Source organism: Ranitomeya imitator, chromosome 10 (genome assembly GCF_032444005.1).
Source record: "Ranitomeya imitator isolate aRanImi1 chromosome 10, aRanImi1.pri, whole genome shotgun sequence".
Classification (NCBI taxonomy): Eukaryota; Metazoa; Chordata; class Amphibia; order Anura; family Dendrobatidae; genus Ranitomeya; species Ranitomeya imitator.
Window position 1 is genome coordinate 136,443,814 of NC_091291.1, and position 15,185 is coordinate 136,458,998.

Sequence of the window (15,185 nt, forward strand, 5' to 3'; positions counted from 1 at the left end):
GACTTTGTGAATGATATCTTCCGGGATATGCTCACCACCTTGGTCGTAGTCTATCTGGATGATATTCTCATCTACTCTCCAGATATAGACTCCCACCGGAGAGATGTTTGCAAAGTTTTCGACCTACAGGCAAACTCCCTTTGCCAAGTTGGAGAAGTGTGTGTTTGAGCAGGAATCCTTGCCTTTACTGGGCTATATCATCTCCGCCCACGTATTGGCCATGGATCCTGCCAAGCTGTGATGGACTGGCAGGAACCCCATTCTCTTAAAACGGTGCAGCACTTATGTGGTTCGTTAATTATTATCGCCAGTTCATTCCACACTTCTCGACTTTGGCAGCTCCCTTGGTTGCCCTCACCAAGAAGGGAGAAAATCCCAAATTGTGGTCGGAGGAGGTCTCCAAGGCCTTTCTCTCTATTAAGTCACACTTTGCTAGCGCTCCCATTTTACATCGCCCCGATGTTGATAAACCATTTATCATGGAGGTGGATGCCTCTTCCGTCGGTGCTGGAGCAGTCCTCTTCCAGAAGGATGCTCAAGGTCGGAAGCATCCTTGCTTCTTCTTCAAGACCTTCACACCAGCGGAGAGGAATTATTCCATTGGGAACAGGGAGTTGCTAGCCATGAAGTTGGCTTTCTCGGAATGGAGACACCTCCTGGAGGGGGCTCACTTTACCTTCCAAGTTTACACCGACCACAAAGATTTGGTGTATATAAAGACTGGCCAGCGGCTAAATTCTCGCCAGGCTAGATGGTTTCTGTTCTTCTCCCGGTTCCATTTCATCCTCCATTTTCTCTCCGGGGAGAAGAACATTTGTGCCGACACTCTCTCCCGCTCTGTAGTGTCTTCAGAGGAGAAGGAGAAGGAGCCTCGGCTTATTGTCCCTTCTGAGGGCCTGAGAACCGTGGCCCCGGTTTTGCTAGAGTCTGTGCCCCCGGACAAGATTTTTTGTGCCACCTAATTTGCGATCGGAGGTTCTTTCTTGGGCTCTCTTGTCTAGGGTGGGTGGACAACTTGGGACCAAAAGGACATGTGAGCTTCTGGTGAGGACGTACTGGTGGCCGCATATGGCCTGTGACGTCGAAGACTATATTCTGGAGTGTGTCTCCTGCACCAAGAATAAGTCTCCTCGACAACGGCCTGCTGGGCTACTTTATCCCCTGCCGGTGGCGGACAGGACATGGGAAATGGTCGGGATCGACTTCGTGGTGGACTTACCCATGTCCCGTAGCTGCTCCATTATTTGGGTAGTCACCGACTATTTTTCCAAAATGGTGCACCTGGTACCTCTTCCACGGCAACCTTCTGCACGGGCCTTGGCGGCGTTGTTTTTTAAGCACATTTTCCACCTACACGGGGGAACCGGGGCTCCCAGTTTGCGTCTCGGTTCAGGAGAGAGCTTTGTTGTCTTCTCAGCATTGAGCTGAATCTCTCTTCAGCATACCATCTCAAGGCGAATGGGTTGGTAGAGAGGGCCAACCAGACCCTGGTCACATATCTGCGACATTTTGTCTCAGCCAGGCAGGATGACTGGGCATCCTTGCTATCATGGGTGGAGTTTGCGCTGAACAGCGCTGTAGCCGACTCTCCTGGGCAGACCCCATTCCTACTTAATTACGGCCAGCATCTGCGGGTTCGTGTGCCCATGCCCATGTCTTCCGCTGACTCCAGGGAGGCAGACTGGGCTGTGGAGGCAAGTGACATTTGGGACCACACACAGGATGCCATCTGAGCCTCCAAGGAGAGAATGAGGATCTCCGCCGATGCACATCGGCGCCCCGCTCCGACCTTTGCTCCTGGTGATTTAGTGTGGCTCTCCAACCATAACATCAGGCTGCAAGTTGAGTCCACTAAGTTTGCACCTCGCTACTTGGGTCCCTGCAAGGTCCTGGAACAGGTTAACCCTGTGGTCTACCGTCTGGCCCTTCCTCCATGCCTAGGCATCACCGACACCTTTCATGTGTCCCTCTTAAAGCCCGTTCACATGTCCCGGTTTTCTGAGTCATTTGACAGGACATCGGGTTATGATTGAATAAAGAATTTATATTTTAAGGACCTTGTCTAAACATGCTCCAGTTTTTCAATGTTTTTCTATTAATTTTTTATAAATTAATTTTTCTATAAATTTTTTATGTTTTTTTTTTATAAATTTTTGACAAGTTCATTTATGAGAAACAATTCCATTACATTCATGACATCACAATCCAATCCAACATGTACTTGTACATTTAGATAAAAAATAGGTATAAATAAACTAAAAATAGCATCTTGCAGTAAATCACTAACTAGATTTTATTTACATTTTGAGACATTGGTGTATTTTTATTGGAGAGGCCATATTAGTATGAAATATTTATCTCAGTGCATACTGGCCCTTAAGATAATTCCATAAGTTGATGATCAGGGCCCAAACAAAGGACCTTGTGATTCTGTGAAAGTTATTGCTTATGGCAAAAGAAGTATAAGGCAATCTCTGCTATATGACTTTATGATGTAGGTATTCCCGGCAATTAGCAGATGATCCGATTCTCCTGATCCTCATGCGCTCTCATTATTTGTTGAACATGGCTTCTTTAAACAAAAAACATTCATTCTAATGACAAAAGAAATCATAAGACATCAGATGATTACATGATGTCAAAAAGTCAACGAAGTGCCAAACAGTAGTGTTATAAATATAGAGGTTACCTATCTAATTTTAGGCGATACTCTTGTGCCACAGTTTTATCAAAGGATTCATGCTAGAAATTTGGCACAATAAACTTTGAAAAGTTGCAAAATTGTTGCGCATCCATGTATTTTATACCATTTTCACCCAGTTCTGACAAAGTGATCAGAGATCGTTCAGAACAGGGGTGTCAGCCCGTTTATCAAATTCATAACTAGTGGTAGCGTTCTTTACACCACAAACCTTACTCTAGTTTGTGACTGGTGTAATATAAGGAGATAAGCCCCTAATGGCAGTGGCCGCAGTTTATAGGGCCAAAATTAGGTGACAGATTCCCTTTAGCAATCTCCTTCTGACACCAATCAATAACAGGATTGTGAGGAAGCAGCCATGGAAGCCCCAGAATCACCCCAGCAGGTATATTATCCAAGACAAAAGAGGAGATGGATTCAGAATGAAGTGCTCCCACGTGAAGCATGAATTCCACTCGTTTAACAAAGTTCTGAAGCAGCTGTGTTTTGTCAATAGCAAAAATTTGAATGTTTTTTTTCCAAATTAACTGTCCCTAATCTTAATTTAAGAACCAGTCCAAAATCAATAGAGTTAGCTGCAGACTCTCAGTCTATGAAAACTAATGCTGGCAATATCTGGTTCTTTGTGGACAAAATCATATTAAGCAGTACTTTCTCAAAGGAAAAAAGGCACCTTGGAGCCAGGGTTACCCCCTCAACAATCACCCAGATTTAGGCTATGTTCACACGCTGCGGATATTGCTGCGGATCCAGAGCGTTTCCGCAGCTGCGTGTCCGCAGCGGTTTCCCATGCGTTTACAGTACAATGTAAACCTATGGGAAATATAATCCGCTGTGCACATGCTGCGGAAAAAACCGTGCGGAAACGTCTGCCCCATAATAGAAAACCGCAGGTGTAAAACCGCAGTGGAAACCGCAAAAAATCCGCGGTAAATCTGCAATAAAAACGCAGTGTTTTTGCACTGCGGATTTATCAAATCTGCTGCGGAAAAATCCGCAGTTGACCATTTCTACGTGTGCACATACCCTAAAGGTACCTTCACACTAAGCGACGCTGCAGTGATACCGACAACGATGTCGATCGCTGCAGCGTCGCTGTTTGGTCGCTGGAGAGCTGTCACACAGACAGCTCTCCAGCGACCAACGATCCCGAGGTCCCCGGTAACCAGGGTAAACATCGGGTTAATAAGCGCAGGGCCGCGCTTAGGAACCCGATGTTTACCATGGTTACCAGCGTAAACGTTAAAAAAACAAACACTACATACTTACCTTCAGCTGTCTGTCCTCCGGCGCTCTGCTTTCCTCTGCACTGTCAGCGCCGGTCAGCTGGATAGCAGAGCGGTGACGTCACCGCTGTGCTTTCCAGCTGGCCGGCGCTGACACAGGATGCAGGAGGAGTGCAGAGAAGCAGAGCGCCGGGGACAGACAGCTGAAGGTAAGTATGTAGTGTTTGTTTTTTTAACGTTTACGCTGGTAACCAGGGTAAACATCGGGTTACTAAGCGCGGCCCTGTGCTTAGTAACCCGATGTTTACCCTGATTACCAGTGAAGACATCGCTGGATCGGCATCACACACGCCGATCCAGCGATGTCTGCGGGAGGTCCAGCGACGAAATAAAGTTCTGGACTTTCCTCAGCGACCAACGATCTCCGAGCAGGGGCCTGATCATTTGTCGCTGTCACACATAACGATTTCCTTAACGATATCGTTGCTACGTCACAAAAAGCAACGATATCGTTAACGATATCGTTATGTGTGAAGGTACCTTTAGGCATTTTCCTGATGGCTTGTTCACTTGACGGTGAGTTGGACAGTGCTGTAAAAAATGTCCTGCGAAACCACAGTATAGACATACTCCATGACCTTATCTATGTCTTTTCTTCACAGCCTGAAAACTGACAACTCCCACCTCTAATGGCTCCAGCTCCAGTAAATGAACCTGCTCCGAAGGAGTGTAACAGGCCCCTGTCTCTCACAGATTCTACGGTCCATCCATATGGCATGGGTAATTACCTCCACAAGAGAACAAGGGGAATCATGAAGAACCAGAGTGCCCTTAAGAAGCTTAGAAAGACCTTTGCGGAACTTGCATCTGAGTCTACAGCTCTCTATGAACACCCTAAACTGTTTTTTTCTCATCTGAAAATGCATTGGAGAGGGCCATTACAGGTTTGGGAGAGGACAACTGTACATCAGAAGGAACCAATGTCACAGTCACTGATGGCAGAAGAAAGCTATAGGAAATTTTTATTCAACTAATTATCTGACCCTGCAACTGATATTGCAACGATTAAAGACGCTGGCATTCCTTAGCCAGTTCCTGAATCATCTGCGTCAAGTTTGTCATCTGCTCACAGAGCGTGTAAACAGGATCCATACTGGTGAAAAAGATAAACGTAAGGCCAGCTGCAATGTGACACTATTCACTACTTATGGACATGCCATGAGGTGGGGAAGTCATAAAGTTCGAGGTCAAAACTAGGAGGGTACATCATAATCCGAGGGGTGAGGGAAAGGTGTGCAAGACACAGTATTGGGTCAGAATTCCAAGAAGCCAGCGGATTAAGACAAAGGGGATAAGTAAACGGATGGTCAATCTCAAATCCAGGGTCGGTCAGCAAAGATCAAAATACTAGAACTCAAAGGACAGGGCAAACACATACCAAACTGAGCAAAGTTACACCCGGAAGAGATAAGAGGCAGACAGCCATCTAAATAGCTTGGGAATCATTCCAGAAAGGAGACACCTGTAGGAAACCCAGCACTCACCACACTGACAGCTTAGTACGCAGCCTCAGATTGGATGACTGACCTGTCTATCATAATACTGACAGCTCAGCACACCTCTACACCAGATTGAATTACTTAGCTGCTACTCATTACACTATAAGGAGGAATCATAACACAGTAGTAATAAATATTAAAAGGAGTCTGTCAGCACAAAATGACAGATCAAAAAAAGCTCAGCACCTTGCGGCAGACATAGCCCTTATAAAAATTGATTGCACCTTTAGGCTGCCGTCACACTAGCAGTATTGGTCAGTATTTTACATCAGTATTTGTAAGCCAAAACCAGGAGTGGAACAATTAGAGGAAAAGTATAATAGAAACATATGCACCACTTCTGCATTTATCACCCACTCCTGGTTTTGGTTTACAAATACTGATGTAAAATACTGACCAAATACTGCTAGTGTGACGGCAGTCTAAGTGTCTAAATCCATGGCTGAGTTTGCCAAAAATAGTTCTCTATTCACATAAGTTAATGAGATGTTTGGTGCACGTTGGGTGTGAGCAAGCAGTTCAGTGATTAAAAGAAATGAAAAGATCATTCTCTAGGTATTTTCTGCTCCAAAGCAAGTCAATAGCAAGGTTCAAGAGACACCCTGAAGATGTCGGGCATATTTATAGCATTTCGTCATCATTTTTGTTTAAAGAACAACCAATAATAAAAAAAGACACTTCAGGAAAAAAAAAACACCCTGGTTCCTGAAGCGTCTTTCTTTGAAAAATTTCACAGTTTTGCCTGCCTGAACAAAACCTTGTTTGCGCATACTCTAAAACCAATTTGTTTATAGAAAGATCATACAAATTCCACGTGAATGTACAGTCCCATGACTCTATACGATAAGACGAGGACTCATCACCTGATAATTCTTACAAGCGTTGCAAATTATATAAAGACCTCAAGAGCCAGGTACAGACAAACAACTCAACTGTGAACACAAGATTACACAATGGATTCCTGTAACTATAAGATCTACCATGAAGATGGCTTTGATACCAGACAAAATCTCGAAAATTATTTTTCAAATAAATCTGAAATAGATTTTGGAGAGGATTCCATAATATTTCCCCTTGAAAATCTTACAAAAACTTTTGCAGAGGGTATGTATTTTTTATTAATATTTCTATTCTGAACAAAACTTTAAATGTAACACTTTTGTTTTTGCTCCCATTTTTCATGAGCTGAACTCAAAGATCTGAGGCTTTTTCTATGTACAATAAAAGACCATTTTTTCTCAAATATTGTTCACAAATTTGCCTAAATCTTTGTTAGTGAGATCCCCCTTTGCCAAGATAATCCCTTCACGTGACAGATGTGGCATATCAAGATGCTGATTAGACAGTATAATTATTGCACAGGTACATCTTAGACTGGCCACAATAAAAGGTCACCCTAAAATGTGCAGTTTTACAGTATTGTGGAATTGCGGGGGGGGGGGGGGGGGGCAGAAAGCCAGTAAGTATCCGGTGTGACCACGATTTGCTTGACGCCGTACAACACATCTCCTTTGCATAGATTTGATAGGGTTATTAATTGGGGCCTGTGGAATGCTGGTCCACTGTTCTTCACTGGTTCTGCGAAGTTGCTGGATATTGGTGGGAACTTCAACACGCTGTTGTATACGTCGATCCAGAGTGAAAAACTAACTCACCAATATGATTCTCCAGGTCAATACAATTATTGTGACACCAAACTTGCCTTTTTTTCCTTAATTTAAATGGTGACAAAAAGGACGAAATATGTAAAAAAAAATATTCGCTTGTGTTGACATTTTCCAAGACTCGTAATGTTTTCGTTTTCTGACCGATTGAGCTAGGTGATGGTTTGTTTTTTGCATGATCTGCTGATGTTTTTAATTGTGTAGACATGATTTTGATTGCTTCTTGCTGAATTTATTTTTGTAGAGTTCTGACAACTGAAAAGATGTAATTCTGTCATTTTGATTTTGCTTGTAGTCTTTACAGGTGATGGGGCCATATTTTGATAGATAGGACTTTTACAGATGTCATGATGCAGAATATATATATATATATATATATATATATATGTATGCAGGGTCGGCCATTTATATGGATACACCTAAGTAAAATGGGAATGGTTGGGGATATCAACTTCCTGTTTGTGGCGCATTAGTATATGGGAGGGGGAAAACTTTTCAAGATGGGTGGTGACCATGGCAGCCATTTTGAAGTCGGCCATTTGGGATCCAACTTTGAGTTATTTGCAAGTTTATGACCACTTATAAAATGTGTTCAAAGTGCTGCCCATTGTGTTTGATTGTCAATGCAACCCTCTTTGCCCACTCTTGAAACACTGATAGCAACACCGCAAAAGAAATGCTAGTACAGGCTTCCAGTATCCATTGTTTCAGATGCTGCACATCTCGTATCTTCACAGCATAGACTATTGCCTTCAGATGACCCCAAACATAAAAGTCTATGGGGGTCAGATCAAGAGTCCTTGGTGGCCATTCAACTGGCCCACCACGACCAATCCACTTTCCAGGAAACTGTTCATGTAGGAATGCTCGGACCTGACACCCGTAATGTGGTGATGCACTATCTTGCTGGAGAAACTCAGGGAACGTGCCAACTTCAGTGCATAAAGAGGGCAACACATCATCATGTATCAAATTCAGATATCCAGTTGTGTAGCAAATGTATAGCAGGTCTTAATAGTTTATAGATGATCCAGTAGCACAGTAAATGGATATATGGTTTATATTCATGGGTGGGAAGAGGTTTGAGGTATAAATCTAGAAAATTATTATTATTATTATTATTATTTATTGTTATAGCACCATTTATTCCATGGCGCTTTACATGTGAGGAGGGGTATACATAATAAAAACAAGTACAATAATCATAAACAATTTTATTTTACTCTTCGCTTTCAGTCTTAAAGGAGAGGTTTACTACCTGGACAACCCCTTTAAAATAAAGCAGTCCCTTTTTAAAAGAAAAACACCATATACTCAACTTCCAGACTGGTGACAATGTTGGCAATGATTCTCCCATGACATTTGTTATGCCTCGTGAGGTCAGCATTCAACCAGCAGCCATTATTGGGCTGCTGTGTTCTCTCTTGTTGCATTTATCCAACAATTGTCCAAAGGAAGTGGCAACGCAGCAGCCCATGAGTGGCCACTGATGAGCTGTAGGTGTTTTTATTTTACGAGGGGTCTACTTCATTTAAAAAGGGGTTGTTCATGCACTAGATAACCTTTTTAGTAGAAGAATAGTGGACGTATAGATAATGACAAATCATGACTTTTCATCTTGTATGCATATAACAATATTCAGACATTTTTGCTGCAGGTCACATTAAAGGAGACATTTTGATTGAGCTCAGTGCTAGTTCTGCAATTCATCACTTATACGCAGTCTGTGAATTCTTCAAACATATCATTATACTTAAGGCCAATGACAGATGCATCATGGAGCTGAATAGATGGATGCATGAACGAACAGGAGCATTTGAGTGGGACCATGCTGCGAAACATCATGCAGATATAGAAGGAAAAAGGTGAAATATATTGCACTGGTATTCTACAAACAAAATGAAAACATATTGTATATCTTCCACCAACCCTCTTTTCAAATGTTATTCTATTGAAATGAAATTTCAGCCGTCAGAAAAAAAGGTCTACTTTTAGCAATTTGGTTGAAAATTTTTAATCACTGGGTTCTCCTGAAATGACACAGTAATGATGTGATCACATCACATTTGAGTTAGAGGTATAATCAAGAGAATCCCATAAGTACAGTCTTTTTCCAAAGAAAGAAAAGCAATAACGAGATTTCACCCAGACTCCGTCCCACCTGGCTCTCCTGCATACCCTCCCCCTCTGCCCAAAGCACAGGTTTAAGCACCATTTGTGCAGTTTTCCACTCTTTTGTATGCAGTAAAATTTTTGCTGAAAGATATTATTGCATTGCTTTAGTCCCTGTTGAGTGAATGCGGGCTTATGGATGCTTTTAGTATATGTATACTGCTGAAGCTCTCAGGGCATGCATCATACATAATTACCCAAACATACTGTGAATACAAAACTAAAATGCAGTGCAACAATCTTGGTTAAATTTAAGCCTTTCCCAAAAATTGAAAACCAATAGTCCAGTTCTAACTGTTGTGTCCGAATGCTTTTCTATTCAAAATGGCTGTAATGCAATTACATTCTTCATCTTTCCATTTATTTTAGTGACAAGTTTCAGGACAAAGATGGAAAAGTGAGAACAGCCCTTCGACATGTTGTGAAATGTAGAATCGAGAAAGAAAATATTGTAGAACCGATAGCTCTACCACCAGCGGATTGTATCATCATTGGCTGTTTTTTAGAATTTATTAGCAAAAATCAAGATGAATATAAAAATCATCTTAGGAAGGTCTCAAAGTTGCTGAAACTTGAAGGACACCTCATAATTTTAGCACTTTTAGATGCAACATATATTACAATCGGGAAAGACAAGTTCCATATGCTCAAATATGATGAGGATTTTGTCAGGAAAGCTGTAGTTGAAATAGGGTTTGCTATTGATACCTGTAAGGTTAAGAAGAGAACAGTTGTGAGCGACCTTACTGACTACAAGGGCGTACTATTCATTGTGGCTCACAAAGAGAAGTAGAAACATAAATAAGGTCTGTATGCCAAGAGTTTCTAAAAAAAGTTTTAAGGATGAATAATCAAAATATACCTAAAGATACATATAAAGGAATAAAAATCTGACTGCTTTAAGCCTTTAGTATAAGAGCTGCTGTTTAGGATGTGTAATGTATAAGAATTAGATCTGTCTCTTTAAGAAAGCGAGGGCGGGAGTTGAGAGTAGTTTCAGTTTCAGTTCTGGCCTGAGGAGGAAATCTTATGCTGCTGTTATGTTGTGTGCTGGAGGAAGAAGAGGAGAATAAAATACAGTTAAAGCTTACTCTCTCTTAAATTCCTTACACCGTGTGGACATTACAACTGGCGACGAGGATGGGATAGAATCACCTGCTTCTGTGAGTACTGACCCCTGCTTTACTGCTTCACACGCCAGCGCCACTGAGAGACTCCATCATGGCTGAATACTTGCACATGTTCCCACAGTTTGATATGACTGATGTCACTAATCTCTCTCATAACTGGAGAAAATGGTTAAATCGATTTGAGAATTTCCTGGAAGCAATAGATATAAGAGAGGAGAACAGAAAAAAAGCCGTGTTCCTGCATTGTGCGGGCACAGGAGTCTATGACATATACAGCACATTACCAGCAGCGGAGACAGACACGTACAGCAAATGCTCCAAAGCTCTCACTGACTACTTCAACCCTAAACAAAACATCAGATATGAAAGATACAAGTTCAGGATTGCTAAGCAGCTTCCAGAAGAATCCATAGACACCTATGTCACTCAGCTAAAAGAACTAGCACATGGGTGTGCATTTACTGACGTAGATGATGAAATCCTAACTCAAGTAATTGTCACCTGCTCGTCTAATACCATAAGGCGTAAAGCTTTGCAGCAGGATCTCTCTCTGCATGATTTACTCAAGATGGCCCGTGCTATGGAGATAGCAGATCATCAGGCAAGTGCAATGGAGAGTGGGGATAATTTACATGTGCATAATCTCAAACATAACAGTGCACAAGGCAAGCATGCTCCGCAACAGAAGAAATGTTATAGATGTGGACAAGATTTCCCTCACCACATGAACAAATGTCCAGCTATAGGACAAACTTGCAGTAAATGTGGAAAAGGGAACCATTTTGCAGTTGTCTGCAAATCAGCGCCCAACAAGTCTCCTCTGCCAATGACAAAGCCTGCAAATATAAAAATGGTAAATCAGGATATAGAAGAAATGTCTGTGGCTGAGAACTATGTGTTCACAACTTCTGTCACTGGCTCAGTGCAGTCTCCATGCATTACACTCACCATCTGCAACACGGATATCACCTTTACCATAGATACAGGAGCTTCGGTGGATATCATAGACAGCAATACTTATGAATAGTGTTGAGCGATACCTTCCGATATCGGAAAGTATCGGTATCGGATTGGATCGGCCGATATTCAAAAAATATCGGATATCGCCGATACCGATACCCGATCCCAATGCAAGTCAATGGGACCAAAATATCGGAATTAAAATAAACCCTTTCTTGCCTTGTAGGTTCATTCTACATGAAGGAAAACAACTAAGAATAATGCCGGATGTATTTGGGGAGGTGGCGGAGACATTAAAGTCATAGAGGTTTATCCCAATCAAATAGAATAGCATGTTCTTTGTTTTTTTTTAAGACGTTCGGAGTGACAAAGATATTGACTATGTAAATTTTTTTTTTTATTTTGTCAGATATTGATGTTTCACTATTCCACGCCCTTCCCCTTCTTTTTTTTCTTTTTTTTTTTTCTTTTCCCACACTTTCATCTTCATCATCATCAGCATCTTTGACATCAACTTCTTCTTCACCTTATTCATCTTCTTCTTCATCCTTTACCTTTTTTTTTTTTTTTTATTACATTCTTCATATTCATTTTATTCAACTATTATTATTCTTCCTATTCTACATATTCTTTTTATTCCACTGTTATTATTCTTCCTATTCTACTTCTTCATCATATTCTCATTTGTGACAGGCATTCCCGTAGTTGTTATCTATAAAAGTTGGAAGATTACACCTTCCGTTCTGCCAGTCACAAAAGTTACATTTGTCCGCGTTCAGTTTGGCCTGCAGCATCAGGCTTTATCCAGGGGCACCACGAGGAGGAACGGACTCACCCCCATACACTGCTTAGTCTTCTTCTGCATATAATTTAGATAATATCTTTTGCTCTGATATTAAGTCTTATGCTTAATGTTCTTCTGCTCTTTGTTCTGCAGCCTCTTGTTCTTCTGCTTCTTGGTCTTCCATGTCGTCGTCTCCAGGGTCGTCGTCTCCAGTGTCGTCATCTCCGCCGTCGTCGTCTCAGCCGTCGTCGTCTCCGCCGTCGTCGTCTCCGCCGTCGTCGTCGTCGTCATCGGGGTGGTCTTCCGGGTCGTCGTCGTCGTCATCGGGGTGGTCTTCCGGGTCGTCGACTTTAGGGTCTTCAACTTGGAAATGTAGCAGAAGGTACAAGAAGGCTGAGAAAATGCCAAGAACCAGCTGATGGAACTGGAACTCGGATGGCTACCCGAAGGTTCAAGAGCCTATGGAACTACCGAGGACCAGCTGACGTTACTGGAACCCGGTTACTAAGCAGGAGGTACCCGTGCTAAAAAGCACTACCAAGGACCACCTGACGTTGGCGGAACTCGGATACCCAGAAGGAGGCACCTAAGCCTAAAGGCTCTGCCCGGAACCAGCTGACGGTACTGGAACCAGGATGGGGAGCAGAAGGTACAAGAGCAAAAGACACTGCCGAGAACCAGCTGACGGTACTGGAACCCGGATGGGTAGCCGAAGGTCCAAGAGCCAATGGAACTACCGAGGACCAGCTGACGTTACTGGAACCCGGTTACTAAGCAGGAGGTACCCGTGCCTGAAAGCACTACCAAGGACCACCTGACGTTGGTGGAACTTGGATACCCAGAAGGAGGCACCTAAGCCAAAGGCTCTGCCCGGAACCAGCTGACGGTACTGGAACCAGGATGGGGAGCAGAAGGTACAAGAGCAAAAGACACTGCCGAGAACCAGCTGACGGTGCTGGAACCAGGTGGTGGACCTGAAGGCCCACAGGAGAGGAGAGAACAGCTAGGCCGCGAGGCAGCCGCAGTTACCGAACCCAACAGTCCTACAGGGGGAGCTGGGCCTACTGGCACTACAGAAAAAAAACAAAAACACTGCCGAGAACCAGCTGGCGTTGCTGGAACCCAGATGCGTTGCCCCAGTGTGCAAGAGCCAATGGCACGACCGAGGACCAGCTGACGGTGCTGGAACCCGGTTACTAAGCTGTAGGTGCCCGCGCTTAAAAGCACTACCAAGGACCGCCTGACGTTGGCGGAACTCGGATACCCAGGAGGAGGCACCTAAGCCAAAGGCTCGGCCTGGAACCAGCTGACGGTGCTGGAACCAGGAGGTGGACCCGAAGGCCCACAGGAGAGGAGAGAACAGCTAGGCCGCGAGGCAGCCGCAGTTACTGAACCCAACAGTCCTACAGGGGGAGCTGGGCATACTGGCACTACAGAACCAGCCTTGACTACCAGTTCACGCAGCCCACATAGGAAGCTCCTAAACTGGAGGCACCCTGGAGTTGGCTAACCCGACCGCACCACGACGGGGCAAGCATAGGCGTCTCAGTGAACTTGACACAACCCGGAAACAGCTGACGGTGCTGAAACCAGGCTTGGCACGAGGGAGTACCTGTGACAAGAACACTGCCGAGAACCAGCTGGCGGTGCTGGAACCCAGATGCGTTGCCCCAGTGTGCAAGAGCCAATGGCACGACCGAGGACCAGCTGGCGGTGCTGGAACCCGGTTACTAAGCTGTAGGTGCCCGCGCTTAAAAGCACTACCAAGGACCGCCTGACGTTGGCGGAACTCGGATACCCAGGAGGAGGCACCTAAGCCAAAGGCTCGGCCTGGAACCAGCTGACGGTGCTGGAACCAGGTGGTGGACCCGAAGGCCCACAGGAGAGGAGAGAACAGCTAGGCCGCGAGGCAGCCGCAGTTACCGAACCCCAACAGTCCTACAGGGGGAGCTGGGCCTACTGGCACTACAGAACCAGCCTTGACTACCAGTTCACGCAGCCCACATAGGAAGCTCCTAAACTGGAGGCACCCTGGAGTTGGCTAACCCAACCGCACCACGACGGGGCAAGCATAGGCGTCTCAGTGAGCTTGACACAACCTGGAAACAGCTGACGGTGCTGAAACCAGGCTTGGCACGAGGGAGTACCTGTGTCAAGAACACTGCCGAGAACCAGCTGGCGGTGCTGGAACCCAGATGCGTTGCCCCAGTGTGCAAGAGCCAATGGCACGACCGAGGACCAGCTGGCGGTGCTGGAACACGGTTACTAAGCTGTAGGTGCCCGTGCTTAAAAGCACTACCAAGGACCGCCTGACGTTGGCGGAACTCGGATACCCAGGAGGAGGCACCTAAGCCAAAGGCTCGGCCTGGAACCAGCTGACGGTGCTGGAACCAGGTGGTGGACCCGAAGGCCCACAGGAGAGGAGAGAACAGCTAGGCCGCGAGGCAGCCGCAGTTACCGAACCCCAACAGTCCTACAGGGGGAGCTGGGCCTACTGGCACTACAGAACCAGCCTTGACTACCAGTTCACGCAGCCCACATAGGAAGCTCCTAAACTGGAGGCACCCTGGAGTTGGCTAACCCGACCGCACCACGACGGGGCAAGCATAGGCGTCTCAGGGAGCTTGACACAACCCGGAAACAGCTGACGGTGCTGAAACCAGGCTTGGCACGAGGGAGTACCTGTGTCAAGAACACTGCCGAGAACCAGCTGGTGGTGCTGGAACCCAGATGCGTTGCCCCAGTGTGCAAGAGCCAATGGCACAACCGAGGACCAGCTGGCGGTGCTGGAACCCGGTTACTAAGCTGTAGGTGCCCGCGCTTAAAAGCACTACCAAGGACCGCTTGACGTTGGCGGAACTCGGATACCCAGGAGGAGGCACCTAAGCCAAAGGCTCGGCCTGGAACCAGCTGACGGTGCTGGAACCAGGTGGTGGACCCGAAGGCCCACAGGAGAGGAGAGAACAGCTAGGCCGCGAGGCAGCCGCAG

The 15,185-nt window shown here is 45.0% G+C and overlaps 1 protein-coding gene across 1 annotated transcript; it reads left to right on the top strand.

Moving 5' to 3' along the window:
• The first annotated feature begins 6,313 nt into the window (after positions 1–6,313).
• On the top strand, positions 6,314–10,412 carry LOC138651069 (indolethylamine N-methyltransferase-like). The gene is made up of 3 exons (XM_069741041.1): positions 6,314–6,590; positions 8,808–9,015; positions 9,692–10,412. The coding sequence occupies exons 1-3, from the start codon at positions 6,440–6,442 to the stop codon at positions 10,113–10,115; spliced, it is 783 nt and encodes a 260-aa protein (XP_069597142.1). The 5' UTR covers positions 6,314–6,439; the 3' UTR covers positions 10,116–10,412.
• Positions 10,413–15,185: the final 4,773 nt, after the last annotated feature.

What these genes read in the sequence shown, in the direction of transcription:
- LOC138651069 (XM_069741041.1), top strand. Translation starts at nt 6,440, where the DNA reads ATGGATTCCTGTAACTATAAGATCTACCATGAAGATGGCTTTGATACC. An exon ending in TACAAAAACTTTTGCAGAGG is followed by an intron (nt 6,591 to 8,807) that starts GTATGTATTTTT and finishes TTTTTGCTGCAG; the next exon opens with GTCACATTAAAGGAGACATT. An exon ending in GCAGATATAGAAGGAAAAAG is followed by an intron (nt 9,016 to 9,691) that starts GTGAAATATATT and finishes CATTTATTTTAG; the next exon opens with TGACAAGTTTCAGGACAAAG.